The following is a 17,263-nucleotide window of genomic DNA, read 5'->3' as shown; positions in this document are numbered from 1 at the left end:
GCCCTTGATGGAATGTGAGTGGGGTATATATGGGTATCGCTTGAGAGGGTGTATATCGATCAGACGTCAAGGGCATGAACGCAAAGCTTTTAAGGATTCTTGAGTGTCCGTAAGTGAGGTCGAGCACGTAGCCCGAGCCTCTCAACCTGATTTCGGCACGTGAAGCGGCAGTTTTGCCCGGGATATCTACTTATATAGAAGCCAGGTTAAACATTGGGTTTAGAGCTAGGATAAGATTAGTTCGAAGCGCCCCGCTGATTATAATGAATGCAGACTCTTTGAACTCTCTCAAGCTTCTTCACTCTCACTATTATACTCTTTAGTGAGTTCCACCAGACAATGAGTTGCACATGACAAAGAATACAACAAAATTGGCTTTATAAAGGTATTATGGAGCCAAAATACAACTTTAGGCGAGAGACCTCATCTTTTGCCAATAGCGCCGTTACACCCATTCAAGGCGATTACTGGCTTCCTTATCCTTCCACGTTAGCTCTCTGTGCAGTATTAAGGGTAGGTGTTGAACCTTGTCAGTAAGCACCAACGGAGCGCCGCTTAGATGTAGCTAATAATGCGACTCGTATAACGTTGGGATGCTGCATGTCTTTGAATAGAAACCTCTAGACATACATACATGTATAGTGCGGAATGAGCCAGCTCTTGTCGGCGAAACAAAAAAACACTCAGCTCTAATGCGATAGAAGGCTATGACTACACAAAGGCTGTTTAGAGAACCGATAGCCACTACATTCAAGCTTAAACAGCTAGCGGTTACTACTGCTGGACTCTCCTATGGGGGCTTCAGTTTTGTTATTTTTAGGATTGCTTCATTATCTTGATGCCAAACTCTATGGCCGTGGAAATGTAGAATCTCCAAATATGTGGCAATATTTATTTATGGCATTTATGGCATTTATTCCAATTTTCCAAATTCCACAATTAGGTACTATTTATTTTTTTTAATACATACGCATTTTTATGTGTTCGTTAAATCACTTTTTGCATTTATTTATGCTAATTGCCACAGTTTTGTAATCGCATTGCTAAATTTAATAAACAATTGCAGCTGATTCATACGATTTTACGACCTTTTGCACAACCATTTCGAGGGGCACTAAAGTGCGCATCCAAAAAGCAAATGCCATAAATGCATCAAACCTACTTGTACTTACATACATACAAACTTATATACCACAATTTTTATGCTATATATATTCGTAGCTATATAATAAATATACACACAGTATTCTGATATCATAAAATATTCTCGGGCGGGTAACAGCAGCTTCCATTAGAACTGAACTTTAACACCGATTTTATTTGAGTCGTAAAATAACGACCGTTATATGAATTGAAACTAAGATTACTAAATATAAAAACCTTAAAACAATAGTCAAATGCAATCGTAAAATGCTCTTTGCTGTATACACAAATCAAAGGTTGAATGCAAGTTGAGAAGCGATTGATAAAAAGTTAATGCAAATAAGAGTATCTAAATTTTTGGGCGGAATAGAACTTTTTGCACCCAATGCAGCGATATTGTTTAGATATTTGCTGTTCATTGATGACAAAACTAAAAAGCGATCGGATGAGGAGCAAAGAAGTAAAAGCACTTTTGACCTTTAGTTTAAATATTTCCTTCTATTCTTTCACTTCCCAAGGAGGCTGTTCTGAAAGAGATGGGCCCAAAATAATTAGCAATTGATAAGTGTCTGAATTAAACAAAAGAAAAAAATTCCAAAAAATTTTATATGCAACAGAGCATGGGAAACTATACCGCGTTTGAAACTGTTAAGGCAGTTTCTATGATTTTTACAAATATAGGAATTTTCAGGAAAGATGTAAAATGATTTTTAAACAACGCGATCGTGGAAGTTTTGGCGCCTCAAGAGCTCAATAGGTTCACTTCTTCCACGTAGGCTGAGCTATTCTGAACTCCTGTGAACGGCTTAGAATGGACTGATTTGGCTTATTTGGAACTTTGGCTTGAAATTACGGCCTTGCTAGATCGTAAAAAGAAAAAAACTTTAATAAATATTCTAGATCGTAAAAAGAAAAAAACTTTAATAAATATTCAAATACAAAATTTTCATGTTCCCATTGAAAGCTCTTTTGCATATGCACTAGTGTGTGCAACCACGCCTCTTGCTATATATTATTATGCAGCGGGTATAAAAACTCGGACAATCATTGATAAATTAATTTGTTGGCAGCCAGTAAAGACTTGCATTTAGTACACATCTATGGCAGTGAGGTCAAGGTCCGCTAATGAACGGTCGGACAATTTGCGTTGAATATCGATCATAACTGATTATTTATTGCCTTTGCCATGAAGTTGCATAAGCCAACAAATCAAAAAAAAAAAACAAGATTACTTGCATAAAAAATAAAAAAACGAAAATAAATAACTGCATATTCTTTTGTGTACCTACAAAGAGGCAGCTGCGCATACAGACACACATACACATCGCATGAAATTATTCATAGACTTCATACAGTGCGTGAGAAAATTACAGCACTAGCACTTATTGACAAGTTTTATCAATTTATTTGTCTCTCATTTAATTTTGAAAATTTTTTTTATGAAAATATAAATAATTTTCATATAAAAAACATTTAAATCTAGGTTTCAAATTTTATGCAAACCTAAAAAGAATCAACAAATTTTCATCCCACATTTCCCACTTTTGAATCAGAACTATTAAAAAAATTTCAGTATGCAGTTTTACAGCATTTTGCATTTTAGTGCATTGAGTACATTTAGTGCACTCGTACCATTAGGAAGTGCACAAGTTCAAAACTCTGACTCCTCTTGAAAGGCTTCGAGTTGCGCTTCAACCCAAATACGGCAATTTTGCTTACTGACGTAGCCAATAAGCCAAAAAAGGCCCTCATCGCTGAACACCACAAGTTGCAAACTTTTTACAGAGCGTCGATTTGTCTAATTCAAGTCTACGATTTGTAAATGTTTTTTGAGGCGTAAGCCTTTCCATGGCAAAATGTCTTTGAATACTGAATAAAATTATGTATTTAGTTTGACAGTAGTCACGCGTGATCTGTCAAAACACCCCAATTGAAAAAAGTATCTCCAATCTAATCACCCTTTAGAAGAAAACACCCAATACCTAAGACAGGCAGCAAAGAAAAAATGTCAAAAATCAACGCAATTTTTGAACCCATCAACTAGTTTAAGTGAGGTTAGGTTGAAGCGGTTGCCCACTGTGGGACGCACTCAGGCTAATGGCCCATTGCGATGACGGTAGGGAACTAGTCCTTATCCCTCCTAAAACCAATATATACTTATCAAACATTTTTTAAAATTCTTAATTTCGACAGAGCCGAGATCTTCTAATTCATTACAGGATTGTCTACCCAAAATGGCGAGTCTACGTCGCGTTAGAGCAGGACAGTGACGCAGAAGGTGTGGGATCGTCTCTTCCTCTTTCTCATCTAGACAACTTCTACAGAAGTTATGTGTTTGCACACCCATCCTTTGGGCGTGCCTACCGATTAGGCAGTGCCCCGCAATAACTGAAATCAGTGTGCTAAGACTTTGTTTATTTTGGCTTAGCTGAGATTCTTTGCGTTTAAAATTTAGAGTCGGCCACATTTGACGGGCGATTTTGCAGGTGGCTTCATTGCGCCATCTTTCGTTTGCTTTCTTACAGTTTCTTCAAGGATGAGTAGTTTACATGTTTATAAGGGTATCCCTATGTCATTGTCTATATACTCATCAGTCAATTTAGTGCCGAGTCTCGCTAGTCCATCGGCTCTACAATTACCCCCAATGTCGCGATGGCCTGGGACCCATGTTACCTTTAGGTGAAATGACTCAGCCAGCTCGTTAAAGATGTGCGGTATTTCATGGCTACCAAGGCGGTTGTCGACTGTTTTGTGAAGGATTTTATCGCCGTCTGGCTGTCAGCGAAAATGTAGAGGTGTGTCACGGCTTTCATTATTGCCATCAGTTCAGCCTGAAAGACACTACAGTAGTCGGGAAGCTGAAAACTGAAGGAAATCCTCAGATGCTCGGAATATACACCTCTGCCCACCCTGCCCTCGAGCCTTGAGCCATCTGTGTATACATGGATGCCCTCGCCCTGTCTTACCTCGTCCCGTTCCCACTCTTCCCTGGGGGGTAGGAGAGTCGTGAACGTTGTAATGGTAAGTGTAGGCGGGACTGCATAGTCCACCTGTCCGGAAAGCCCCAATTTGTCATTCAGGATTTTATCGTGGCTATAGTCTGTGTTTGACCACTTACTTAAAGTGCACTGCGCACAATGTACTTTGCCTGGAGGGGTGCCGGAAGGAAGTTTAATATCGCGAACAGTGCTTTCGATGGTGTGGTGGACATTGCGCCGGTTATAAGAACAGATTCAAGTCTTTGGACTTTGTCAACTCTGTTAATGTTCACGTCCTTATCAAGGTCATTCCACCATATTGCAATACTGTAGTAGAGAATTAGTCCCAATTACTGCTGTGTACAACTAGTGTATCATTCTGGGTTTCAAACCTCATTTTTACCCAATGAGCATTCCGCAGGAGTATAACGCCGTCGTAGCTTTGTGTACCCTATCTGCGACTGTGAGCCTCCAATTTAGCTTCGCATCCAGTACGAGTCCTAGATATTTAGCGCTTTCTGTTACTTTAAGGGGTTTTCCCTCTAAAAATATTTGTTGAAGAGCAGGTGTTTTATGTTTTCTGCTGAACAGTATCAGTTCCGTTTTTTTCTGGATTTACTTCTAGTCCTCGACTTTTGTACCAAAGTGATAGTCTGTTGAGAGCTCTTTGTTGAAGATCACACAGTGTTGGAAGGAGTTTGCCCGAGATTGCTATTACAATATCATCGGCATATGAAATTATCCTACCTACCATTTTTCAAGTTTCTTAAGAAAATTATTGACGGTCAGGTTCCACAGAAGTGGAGATATTACCCCACCCTGTGGTGTACCCCTGAACGGAAATTTCTTAATGGATCTTTCTCCCAAATCTGCGCATGTCATCCGCCCGATTAGTATCAACTAGTGCAAATGAACTATAAAACTGCATACCCGATTTTTTTTCTAAAAATTCTGATTAAAAATTTCAAAATTTTGATGAAAATTTATTGTTTTTTGTTTTACTTTATGCCAGTCATGCACTTGGAAACTTGTATTTATGCGGATTTATATTATATAATATTTTCATAAAAAAATTGATATAAGAAACAAACAAATTCTCAGAACTTTTCACTAAGTCCAGGTGCTATAATTATTCAACGCAGTGTAGCTTACTTTGCTGATTTTCATAGTTTTACTTCTTCGTTTTTATTATTACAATCACAAGTTTTCCGATATTTTTTCACACTTCATTGCTTGATTGCGGTATCGTTGCTCAGACTATGGGGGTCTGGGGCTTTGTATGCGGCCGAGTAGTTTGTGCAGCAGCTGGAAAAGCTGACCGTTGGCCATCACTAATGTCCGTCTTGCTTTGCGGTAAGCGATGTTGCTGTAGCCTCTTCGACTGCTACCGACGTTGCCGTTTCTATAGTCGTCATAGTTGACGATTCGACAGCAGCTGGCAATGGGCTGAAGTGCATGACAAATTGTATGTATGTATGCACTCTTTGCCATGTTCATCGTCCGTTTCAACACTATTATAGATTTTATTTCAATACTCCTTTTTTTCTCCCATAGTCATTTTACTGTTGTCGTTGTTATTGCTTATTTGCCACTTCGTTGCACTATTGCTTTTCTTTGCTAGGTCATTGGGCTGTCAGAGAATGTTATTGTTTTCGTAGTTGTTGAATTGTTGTTGTTGTTGTTGCTTTTGTAGTCATCATTCATCATTTACTGAGGAAGTGACTGTTGCTGTTGTTCCACATTTTTGTTGTTTATGATTTGGCGTTAATTTGTTGCATCAGTATGATGTAATGTAATGCAAGCAGCCAGCCACAGTCGCAGCCACAGTCGCAGGAAGAGCGCAGCAATAGTTGAAGTTTATGAGGAGCACTTTAAGTTTTTGTTGCAACTGCGTTAATCCGCTTTGGCTACGCACTTCGTGTGGCCAACGGTTGTAATCATCATCAACCAATCAAGAAATCATTCGCGGACGCTACTCATTAGTGATTAATCGGCTAGGTGTGGAGGGGAGTGGAGTTTCCGCACACGGTGTCTTCCAAAAAAAGTAAAGCTGTATTTAAGTATGATTGGTAACGATGGTAAGGCGGACTGTATGGCGCAGATGCTTCAGGCAAGATATTGGGTGCGCAGTGAGTAGAGTTACAAAATACCTTCGAGCAAAACTGGAACACAACTAATTAGAGTAATGCGTACTTAAATTGATTGCAATTTAAATATCTCAGTTTATAAAAAAATATTTAGTGTTGATAGTCAGACAACCACTGAGCCGGAGACTCAAACGCCGCGCGTATGCAAAGAGGGAATTCCTAACTTCGTTTCTTAACAAAAAATTTTAGCTATGAATATTTAAAATGTAAGCAAATCAAAAATAAATTTGCTTAAGGGGTCCCGGTGGGCTAGAGCTGGAAAATTAAGAGTATTTTCAGGAATTCTTTTTTACAATAGAAAAAATGAAAAACGATTTTTAAATTGTTTAGGCTTTTTATTTTACTTCTTTTACATACAAAAAAGAAAATTCTTTTTTTAATTTTAATAATTTAAAAAATGGTGCTGAATTTGGCCCTCATGAAAAATTGGATCTGGAGGGTGTTGTCCATTTTGGCTCTTCTTTTTATCTGACACACGAAAACCAAAAAAAAACCATAAAAAAAAATTTATTAAATGGCGCGGTTTTGAATTTGACACTCTAAAATTCGGGTATTTGTCCGACTTTAGCTAAAATCTTAACATGTTTTCCAGGTAGATACTTTTTCAATCACGGAACTATTTAACGTGGGAATGGGACCAATCCTGCGCTTCATAAGAGCCAGTAAATGGTTCCACGAGGAAAAATAAATAAGGTTCCCGTGTCGCAGATTGCTGTCATAACGGACCTGTAAGGTCTAAGTGAGTTCATCGTTACCCCACCGATTACCACCATAACCTAATCTATTCGAACCACCTTTTGCTTTGATGCAGGCTCTTTAATCATCCCACTACAGCAGCTCGTGTGGTCTCCATAGATATGGGAGGCGCTGTTGCAATAAGTACTCGCTTGATATACTACAAATATAGGTGACAAAATGTGCGCGTCATGCCCTCTTAATCCGACCATATGTTGTATTTGATTAAATTAAAATTTGGCTTGTCTGACAAGTGAAAAGTGAGTGTAAAAGCTTAGCTATGAGGAGGCTGGGCACTCTTGATACGGACACGATGTAGCGGACATAGCGCATCTAAAACTAACGCAGCTTTGTTTGTTTATTAAAGATACTGCATGGTTTGAAAAAGAAACCATTAGGTAAGGATAAGTTCTAGTGGTATCACAATTGACCTACAAAAGGTCTAGGTGGTCATTCCGACAGCCACCCTACCTACCTACTTACCTAGGTTTATGTGCTGGTGCATAGCCTTGTGGGAAGTCCCAGCGTTCCTCATTAAAGAAGATAATTTTTAAATTCTTCACTCCGCCTATAAGACATGCCTTTTGGTACACTTTTGCGTCAGTTTTTTGACATTTTCGCGGTTTTGTACACCCCACACCCCACCTTTCTTAACTATTGAAGCGATGGTTAAACATAACAAATCAATAGTGATCAAGTGCAGGCAGATGAAGTTGTATACCAACTGGGTTTTCTTATTCTTATTGCAATATCATAAAATATACCCTGTAAACCTTTGCGAAATACTACTGAAATGACAACTCTGGAATATATACAACTTGATTTGTGTCATGTAGAACGAAAGACTGTAAGCATGATTTTTGGTTGGTCGTTTTATTGGCCGTCTCGGTCGTCAATATCGTCAAATCGAGCTGCTTCATTCCTTCCACACAGGAAAATGGAAGGATTTCTCAAGAATTTATATGAAAATGTAGTACATTTTTATACAAAAACTATATAAATCCAAGTTTCAAAATTTGTTAAAATTAAAAAAAAAATTACAAATTTCACATCAAGAACCACACGGCGTACAGGTATTCGTTGACTGGCCTACCTGATTTGATTGAAAAGTAATGAGCCTTCCCGCGCGTCTGCTAAGCGATCAACCGAATCGGCTGGCGGGGGAAAATGATCGTTGGACCTTCCCCTTCCACTAGAAACCGGTCCCAGTTCGCTGACGACAGCGGTGCAGTCAACATTGCTCCGCGCGTGAAAGCTGTTTTAAAAGTGTGTTAGGATTCTGCAGTGACGAAAATGCAGCGATCGTTGGAGCAACGTTACTCGATCAAAATTTGCGTAAAGCTAAACAAATCGAGTACCGAAACCATTGGGCTACTCAAGGAGGCTTACGGGGACCAATCTCTGTCCAGTGCCCAGGTAAAACGGTGGCACAAGTCGTTGAAGGAAGGCCGGGAGGACGTCGAAGACGAACAGCGATCTGGAAGGCCTTCGACGACGCAAATCAACTTTTTCGACTCTCGAGGCATCGTCCACAAGGAGTCTGTACCTCCAGAAAGCACTGTAAACGAGACATTTTACAAAGAAGTGCTACTTCGGCTGAAAAACCGCGTCGTCCGGGTTCGGCCCGACCTCGTCAACAATTGGACCCTTCATCACGACAATGCGCCGGCGCACACCGCCTTCCTCTGCTCCTCTGCTTTGACCAAGATGGGGGTTTCGGTGCTTCCCCACCCTCCCTACAGCCCAGACCTGTCCCCTCCGGACTTCTTCTTGTTCCCGCGCCTGAAAAGAAAGCTGAAGGGGAGGCGTTTCGACTCCATCGAGGCGATCCAAAAAACTGTGACAGCCGAATTGAACGCGACTCCGGCGGATGAGTTTAAAAAAGGGTTTCCTGCAGTGGAAGGACCGCTACCAGTGGTGTATTGACGCTCAAGGGTCCTATTTTGAAGAATATTAGTTGTATAAGCCAAAAGGTTTAATAAAACTGCTTAAAAAATATAAGGCTCATTACTTTTCAACCAAACCCTGTATCTCTCCCTTGAAGCGCTCACCTAGCTCACTAGCTCACCTAGTCCGAAACTCTATTATCGTAAATAAAAAATATCATTTCAAGCCACACTCCCTCCCCTCACATACAAGTACTCAGAAACACCCTGTATTAAGTCATCTCCAAAATTCAACCCCGTATTTATGTGGCAGTGGTGTAATTAAGAGCGCTGGTCTACTGCTAACACACGTCGCTGTGTTTGTATGCAACAACAAAGACAAGTGCTTAGTGTCTCCAACCAAATGCGCAGCAATGTAGCAATTTATTTCTAACGGCTGTTGCCACCTTGAAAAATACACAGAAAGCGGCAACACTGGCTATTATGCTAAGGCAGTAAAAGATAGAAGAACAACAAAGGCAGTGATTGTAAGAATAACAATGATAATAATAGTAACAAAGCACAGTCTAAAGCACGCACTCACCTTTCAAGTTAGAGCATTTTGTTGTTGCTGTTGCTGCAGCTTTGTTGCAAGTAGCTGTTGCTCTACGTTGTTCTAGCTGCCTATGGTTTGAGGTATGCTGCCAAGAATTCCAAGTGTGCCTATAACCGTTTATGCACCAACAAACACATACGCACTGTAGCCACAGAAGCAAAACCAACAACAAAAGCACGATTACGCACTACTGACCGGCTACGGTTGCGGGCAGCCACATTTTGTACAACGGAAGCCACTGTCGCCCGTGCAACGCTGGTGGAGGCCACCTTAATCAAGTTGCCTGCGGTGGATGGGCAGAAGAAACAGAAATCACAATAACAACAACCACGTTGAGAAGTCTAAGCGACGCTGACACTTGAATCAGCATCAATATTGGCAATGTCATCATTGTCGTCGCGCAGCCTGCAGCCAGCGTAGTGTTGCGTAATTGTTCTTATTGCTGTCGTTGTTGTTGGTATGTGTGTTGTCTGTTATTGCAGCTAAACTAACCCAATAAGTATTGGCGTTGCCAGTGATGCGCGCAATTTCCTCAATTCATCGCACGTTGCCACTCCTTCCGCTTCATTATCTGTAGCTGTTGTGGCGGTTGTAGCAGTGTGTTATAATTGTTGTTGTAAATGGTTTAGCTACAACCGTTCCATCTGCTGCTGCTGCTGCTGCGATTGCTGTTGCAAGCATCATTTTTCCAATTTATTTTGTTTATTTTCTAACACGCATTTTATTAATTTTTGTTGTTGCAGCGACATTCTCCACAACGACGGTGACTGCGGCATACGCACAGACAAATAATAACGATTCAGTTAGCCGGTTAACTGCTTGTTTCTGCCACTTTAGTTTATAAGTGCCACATGCAACATAACATACACATAAACATATACATACACACACACACACACATACACATACATATTGCGCGTATTCATACCCAACAACTTTCCACCAACTCAATCAATCTTTAACCCTCGTGCATGCACTTAGCAACATCTTATACTGATTCGTTTTTCTCTTATTTTGCTCTGCCCATTTACAGGATGACATGAGCGATCAGTGCAGCCTCACACAGGCCGGCCTCGAAGAGTACAACATACGCGCCTCATCCTATTACGATCAGCCAGCGATGTTGTTCCATCATCAGAAGCAATCGTCGTATGCACAATCGGAGGGGTATCACAGTTATGTCTCCAGTTCAGATTCCAGTTCGGCCACACCATTCCTGGACAGGTGAGTTTTCATGCCACGTTCAATGCACTACATGTGAATAGATGTTGCTACATTTGGAGCGTCTGATAGCCGATTGCGCGTTGCCCATTGCCCGTTGCACGTTGCCCGTTACCCATTGCCTGATGCCTGTTGGGCGATACACGTTGTTAACTGGCCGTTGGCCATCTATCGTCTGTTGTCCGTTGCCTGTTGGCTGTTGGCTGTTGGCTGTTGGCTGTTGGCTGCAGGCCGTTTGTCATTTGTCGTTTGGGCATTTGAGTTTATTTTAGGATCATTGACGTTGTTTAGTTGCTTGTTTAGTGATTTGTTGCACGTTCGCAGCCGTACATGCCAAGCGGCTGCTAATGTACAACGCACTAGTCGCAACAAGTTATGGTCAATTGAGACAGACATTGGCTGCATGGAATGTGACAATCGCTTTTTTCTGTCACGAAATGTTTGTCATACAGCTGGTTTTTGATTGCAATTATATTTTTTATATTTTTCAGAAACTACTCTTTTTTTTAAAAAGTGTTCACAAGTAGCATCGCTTATGAAATATTTGCAAAACGTTGGATATGTTTTCAACGCTCACTAGAATTGTTGGATCACAGTTTTGGAGCCCTCAACCAAAAAACCAATCATCAGGCCATTGCTGCTTATGGAAATGTGCATTGGGCTGAGTTGCTAAAATAAGCTAGCAATTACAGCAACAAGTTTGAAAACACGTACCTTGAGAGAATTTTCGTCTTCTTCTTCTTCTCCCTTAGCATGACAGTTCTGGATGTAACGCTGGTAGTTTCTTCAAGACTCATTCATTCATTTGTTGCGCTTTACATTCTTCCTCCATGTCCAAGTCAGCAAATTCGTTGGGCTTTAATGTATTTTATGATGTTCTGCCCTTGGATGAGGTGCTCAAGTTCAGCGCTGTATCTGATATGATATATGTGATCTTCCAGCCTAATTGCATCATAAATTTTTCGAAGTATTTTCCTTTAGAACGTTGCTATATGGTTCTCGTCACTCATCTTCATCGTCCACATTTCACAGCCGTATGCCAAGATCATACAAGGGGATTTGAGCGGATTTTAGGATCATAGAAAATTGTGTGCTTGGAGAGTTCTAAAGTTAACCAAATTCAAATTTCCTCTACTCCTTCCTGCAACTTGACTCTCCATAAGTTTAAGCATTTAGCATCAGTTCTGTCTTCAGAAGCAAGAGCTCTATATAAAGGGTTTTCCAATAAGAGGCGTTATTCCCGTAAAAGATCAATGGTTTCGTTGCTTGTGTGGCACGTGGCGCCGTCTTGTTGAAAATAAACGTTTTCCAGAGCAATACCATACAATTCCAGCGCAATCCATTCACCGTAACTGTTGCTCCAGCTTCATTATCGAAAAAGTAAGGTCCAATGACTCCGCCGGACCATAAACCGCATTAAACAGTCACACGTTGAGGATAGAGAGGCTTTTCAACAATAACTATTGGATTTTCTGAGCCCCACATCTGACAATTTTGCTTGTTGACGAAGTCACCGAGGTAGAAATGGGCCTCATCACTCAAGATGATTTTTCCATGGAATTCCGGATCATTTTCATGCATTTCAACGGCCCAATCAGCAAAAACACGACGTATTATGACGCTTTTGGAATGCCTAATTCAAATGACAAAGAACGACGAGGAATGGACAAACCTGGGTTTTCTTCAACACTTTCGGCTACAACAGCAATATTTTCCATTTTTATTAATGGCGTAGTTTCTACTAGTCAAATGTCAAAAAATTACAGCTTCAAAAGTCACATCTACCGAAATAGCCGGATATTCAAAATAACACCGGTTATTGGAAAACCCTTTATTAGTACTTAAAATTATCTTTTCAGTCAAATATTATACCTTCGAATAAAGTAATAAATAAAATAATTATAAATATCTGTGTTTAGATCTCCCCACGGACGTAAATTTTTCCTACGCTAAAGTCCTCTCAAAGTAAGCTTTCAACTTTTAACACATGACCACCGTTGGAATCGTTGAGAACCGGATTTGCTTGTCTTGTTTATTTTTATTTATTTATTTATTTATTTATTTAAGTCTATGAATTACAATCCTTACAGACTATGATACAAAAGTTGCTTAGATTAAGCTACAAATATATTATATGTATTTAAAAACTATACTAGCTACTAACTAACTATAATATAGAATTCAAAAGATTTAAAAGTGCTGTTCTTGAAAGCGAGAAATCAAGAAGAACATCATTATGAACGGCATTTAATTCCCGTAAAGCACGAGTAATGGGAGCATTGCTGGCATACGTAGTTTTAAAGTTACCCCCATAATAAGGGTAGAAGTTCCTAAGAGATCGCTGGGGAACATTAAATCGAATTCTTTCCAATAAGTAGGGACAATCAATTACTCCAGTAATAATATTATGAGTAAAAGACAGACACAGTATAGTCCTACGAATCTCTAAGGACTTGAGACTTATAAGCATGAGACGAGCAGAATATGATGGCATGGGATCAGTAAAATTCAGGGACCGAAGGGCATATTTGAGAAATATTTTTTGCACACGTTCGATTCTATTAATAGCTTGCTGACTACAAGGTCTCCATATAAAAGCAGCATATTCTAAGTGAGATCTAACAAAAGATGTATACAGTAACTTAATGGTATAGGGATCAGAGAACTTAGTGGCGTTCCGTCTGACGAAGCCCAGCATCGAAAAAGATTTAGAAGTAATATAATTTATATGGTTATTAAAAGAGAATTTGTTATCGAAGATGACGCCAAGGTCCTTAAACTCACTAACACACTGCAGGACACATGCCGAGATCCTGTACTTAGTGCACAAAATGTTAGATGTTTTAGAGTAAGATATTTGGAAGCACTTAGATAAGTTCAGCGAAAGTCGTGAATTCTGGCACCAGAAATAAAGCCTATTCATATCGGCTTGAAGTTTAATGGCATCCTCTTGCGTCTTGATCGCTGAGAAGATCTTAAGGTCATCAGCATAAAGTAAAAATTTAGCAAATGTGAAACAACTTTTGATGTCATTAATAAATAACACAAATAAAAGCGGTCCCAAGATACTTCCTTGCGGAACACCTGAGATGGCAGCAAAGGAAGTAGATGAAATACCATCGATTGTTACAACACAGCGTCTATTGCTCAAATAAGAGTTTATCCATTGCAGAAATGTAGAATGAAAGCCAAGACTAGCTAATTTTTTAACTAAGATTCTATGAGAAACTTTGTCGAAGGCTTTCGAAAAGTCGGTGTAAATACAGTCGACCTGGAAGCCAGCGGAGAAAGAATCAATGCAGTATTCACTAAAAACGGCCAGATTAGATACTGTAGATCTGTTAGCAATAAACCCATGCTGATTAGGGCAAATTAAAGATTTAACGGCAAAACTCAGCTTTGCATAGACCGCATGCTCAAAAATTTTGGAGATAGTCGACAGCTTAGAGATAGGTCTATAATTTCTAACGTCATTTTTATTGCCACTCTTAAAGAAGGGCGTAATGAAAGAGAGTTTCCATGCGTCAATGAAACACCCGACGATAAAGATTTGTTGAAAATAATTTTCAGGGGATAGACGAAGGCCGGACAGTTTTTTATCAAAACTGCTGAAAGTCCATCAGCATCAGTTTGAGAGGATGATTTCAATTTAGTTAAAGCATTACTAATATCCTCAGAAGAGAGGCAAAGACCTCCAAAGTTCAGGGCATAATCTAAGTCAGAAGAAAAGTCGGATGGGCAATCAAGTTCGTCGTCAGCAAAATTAGATTTAAAAAATTCAGCAAACAAGTTTGCCGTTTCAGTTGGGGTTCGCGCTTGGCTATTATCGAAAAACATACCAGTGGGAACACTGGCACTACTCCTTCTAGATTTTATGTATTTCCAGAAGATTTTGGGATTCGCTTTAATGTTTAACTCTATATTGGTAATATAGCTGTTATAGAGAGATTTATTTAAATCGTTGAAATCCTTTAACGCTTGCTTATATTTAACGAAGTACAAATGATTCTTCGTAGATTTAAACTTCTTGAAGTAATTATTTTTAAGAAGGCGACTTCTCTGTGAATGTCCTGCATTTGCTAGAGCAAGGCGCCGAATTTGAGTCCCGATGTCATGAGAACGAGTAATTTTCGTTCGCTCAAACTGGAGGATATTTTCAGATTTGCCAAAGAATCTGGAAATTTCTCACAGGTCGAACCACCCCCTATTTCACTATTATATCCAAACTTTTTCCTTCTGGTGCTTCTCTCCTTTCTTCCTTGTCCATCTACCTTTCCCTTTACAGCGCTTCAAATATAATGGGCTTTTTAATCTGAGTGTTTTAAGAGTTACCAAATCTCTCGGTGCTTCTTGGCTCGACTTTTCAAATTTCATTTCAAGCTTTCAGAGTAGGCTACTTCCAAAGCTGTTTCTATTATATAGAGACCGACTTTGTCCAATGAGCATTCTATATACCATCTACGTATCTCGTATAGCAGGCAAAAAGAAACCTGAACGTGACAGTGATTTCCTTTACACTAATCTGCACTAGAAGAGCCTTTCTTGGGCTTGCAAAAGGTAGTTTCAAATCAACGTTCTCCCCAAATTTATATTTTAATTGCCTTCAAATTCTATCATTCTGAGCATTGCAAGTATCAGCCAGATGTTGTATGTAACATAATATAAAATATATTTGTAATAGGCCAACTTGTGAATATATCCGAAGATCTGATAGTTGAGCGAAACTTCTGACGGTTGCTCTGAAACTAATGATATTCTTTTGGGTGATGACTTTGTGATGTTCGCCAGCTATAAATCATTTAAGATATTTTTTTCTCTGCTAACACAGAGGGCTCAAGTAATTAAGAACTGCTTGTTAGCCCTTTGTAGAAGCATCTGTAATGATCAAGTAAAATTGCAAGCTTCGTTGTCAGTTGTCTGCACTCCCGTTCACAACATCTTATACATTTTGTCCCTGGCAAATGGCGCTCTTGCAGATGCCTGAGATAAAGGTCATAAGATTTTTTAGTCCAGTGTAATATCAGCCCTCCTAAAAGTCAGATTTTAGACAGAAATTTTCTCCTTGAATGTTTGGTATGCACAAAAGACTATGAGGCCGAAGTGCCAACCTCAAATCAATCTATGCTTATTGAACTTTCTCTTATTAATAGAGAACCTTGCAGCATAATTTTGGTTCTGGCAGCAGTTTTCTTATGGCGGAACTGCATATGCTGCTTTGGCATTATCTGCTGATATGTAGCTTTTTTGACCTCAAAAACGATAGGGTTCATTCGAGGCTTTATGCATTCATCAAAAAAGTATTTACGAGAAAGATTCGAAGCCCGAAGCACAGCAAGAGCCTAGGATGTTTTTAGATTCACGTTTTTGTAGTGGACCGTGGTCACTTGTCCCAAGATATACCACCACTCCAAACCTATTAGTGCACATACGCGGCAAACCCTCCTAATCACTTTAGTCGAATATGTTGAAAGGGGCTTTCCAATAGGGCTAGAATCTCTGACAAACTTGCCGTTAAACAAGTGCTTAATAGCTAAACTTATTGCTACTTGACCGAAGTCGGGTGTTGAGAGCTGCTAGATTCGCCAATGAAAAAAATAGTTTCTGAACATTCGCTGGTAAAAAGGAATAAAAAACTAAACCCACTAGGCATTCACTTCTGATCATGGATGTTTACGAGGGTGACTGAATAAGTACCCGTGTTTGATGACAGAGGGCGTCCATGAAAGAAGTTGGTGTTAGCATCGTATGTTGACATCTTTCAAAGGACGGCAAAACAAATTTCAGACTGATTGATGGGTTAGTTTAAATTTGGCAGCTATTCGAGTGAGACGTGTTTCGTGATTTTCGCTTAGATGGAAAAAGTGCAGGGTCGTTCGGCAAATCACTTTATCCTTTTGGATGTTGAAAAATGCGAGGAGATAAAAGGAAAGTTGGATGTTGAATTTCGGGACGCTTCATCATCTATAAACACAGTTAGTTATTAGTTCAACGAATTTCATTATCCGTTCTTGATGATATTTTATCAAAAAAGGATCAAAAGTTTAAAAGTTTATTTTATTCTAAAAAATACAAACAAAAAAATTTAAAGAATTTAAAAAATTTTTTTTATCTATATTTTTTTTTTATTATCTTAGACAAATGTCAAATGAAAAAAATTAGAAAAAATTTAATAATTTTGAAATTATTGAATTTGGAAAATTTTGGTATGCAGTTTTTAACATTACATATAAAAAATGTTTATTTCTTATTATATGATTTATTATAAATTTTGTTAAACTGCATCAAAATTATTAAAGTTTTTTTAATTGACATTTGGTTAAGAACCTATTTTGAGGAAAATTCGAGACTATATCCAAATGGTTTGGAAAATCGCTCATAAAATATATAGGAATATATAAAGTACAGGTTGTGTTGAAAAACCAAAAATGAAAAAATGGCTTATGACAAAAAAAGTTTTTTCACAAAAAATTTCGTCGAAAAACTTAAATAAAAAATAAACTTTCTTTAAAAAGTATAATTTATCAAAAAACAAACAAATCTTTCAAAGAATATTTTATT

General features: G+C 38.9%; 1 protein-coding gene across 1 annotated transcript in view; it reads left to right on the top strand.

Annotated features, from left to right (window-relative positions):
• Nucleotides 1-17,263, top strand: part of LOC129243425 (protein Shroom-like) — an 82,263-nt gene that overhangs the window by 28,584 nt on the left and 36,416 nt on the right. The window contains exons 3-4 of the mRNA XM_054880411.1: nt 10,228-10,286; nt 10,518-10,708. Coding sequence (XP_054736386.1) covers nt 10,228-10,286; nt 10,518-10,708 — 250 coding nt within the window. The remainder of the gene's footprint in view (nt 1-10,227; nt 10,287-10,517; nt 10,709-17,263) is intronic.

Source organism: Anastrepha obliqua, chromosome 4 (assembly GCF_027943255.1).
Source record: "Anastrepha obliqua isolate idAnaObli1 chromosome 4, idAnaObli1_1.0, whole genome shotgun sequence".
NCBI classification, from domain to species: Eukaryota; Metazoa; Arthropoda; class Insecta; order Diptera; family Tephritidae; genus Anastrepha; species Anastrepha obliqua.
Note: the sequence above shows the minus strand (reverse complement) of the source record. Positions and strands in the feature narration are given on the sequence as shown.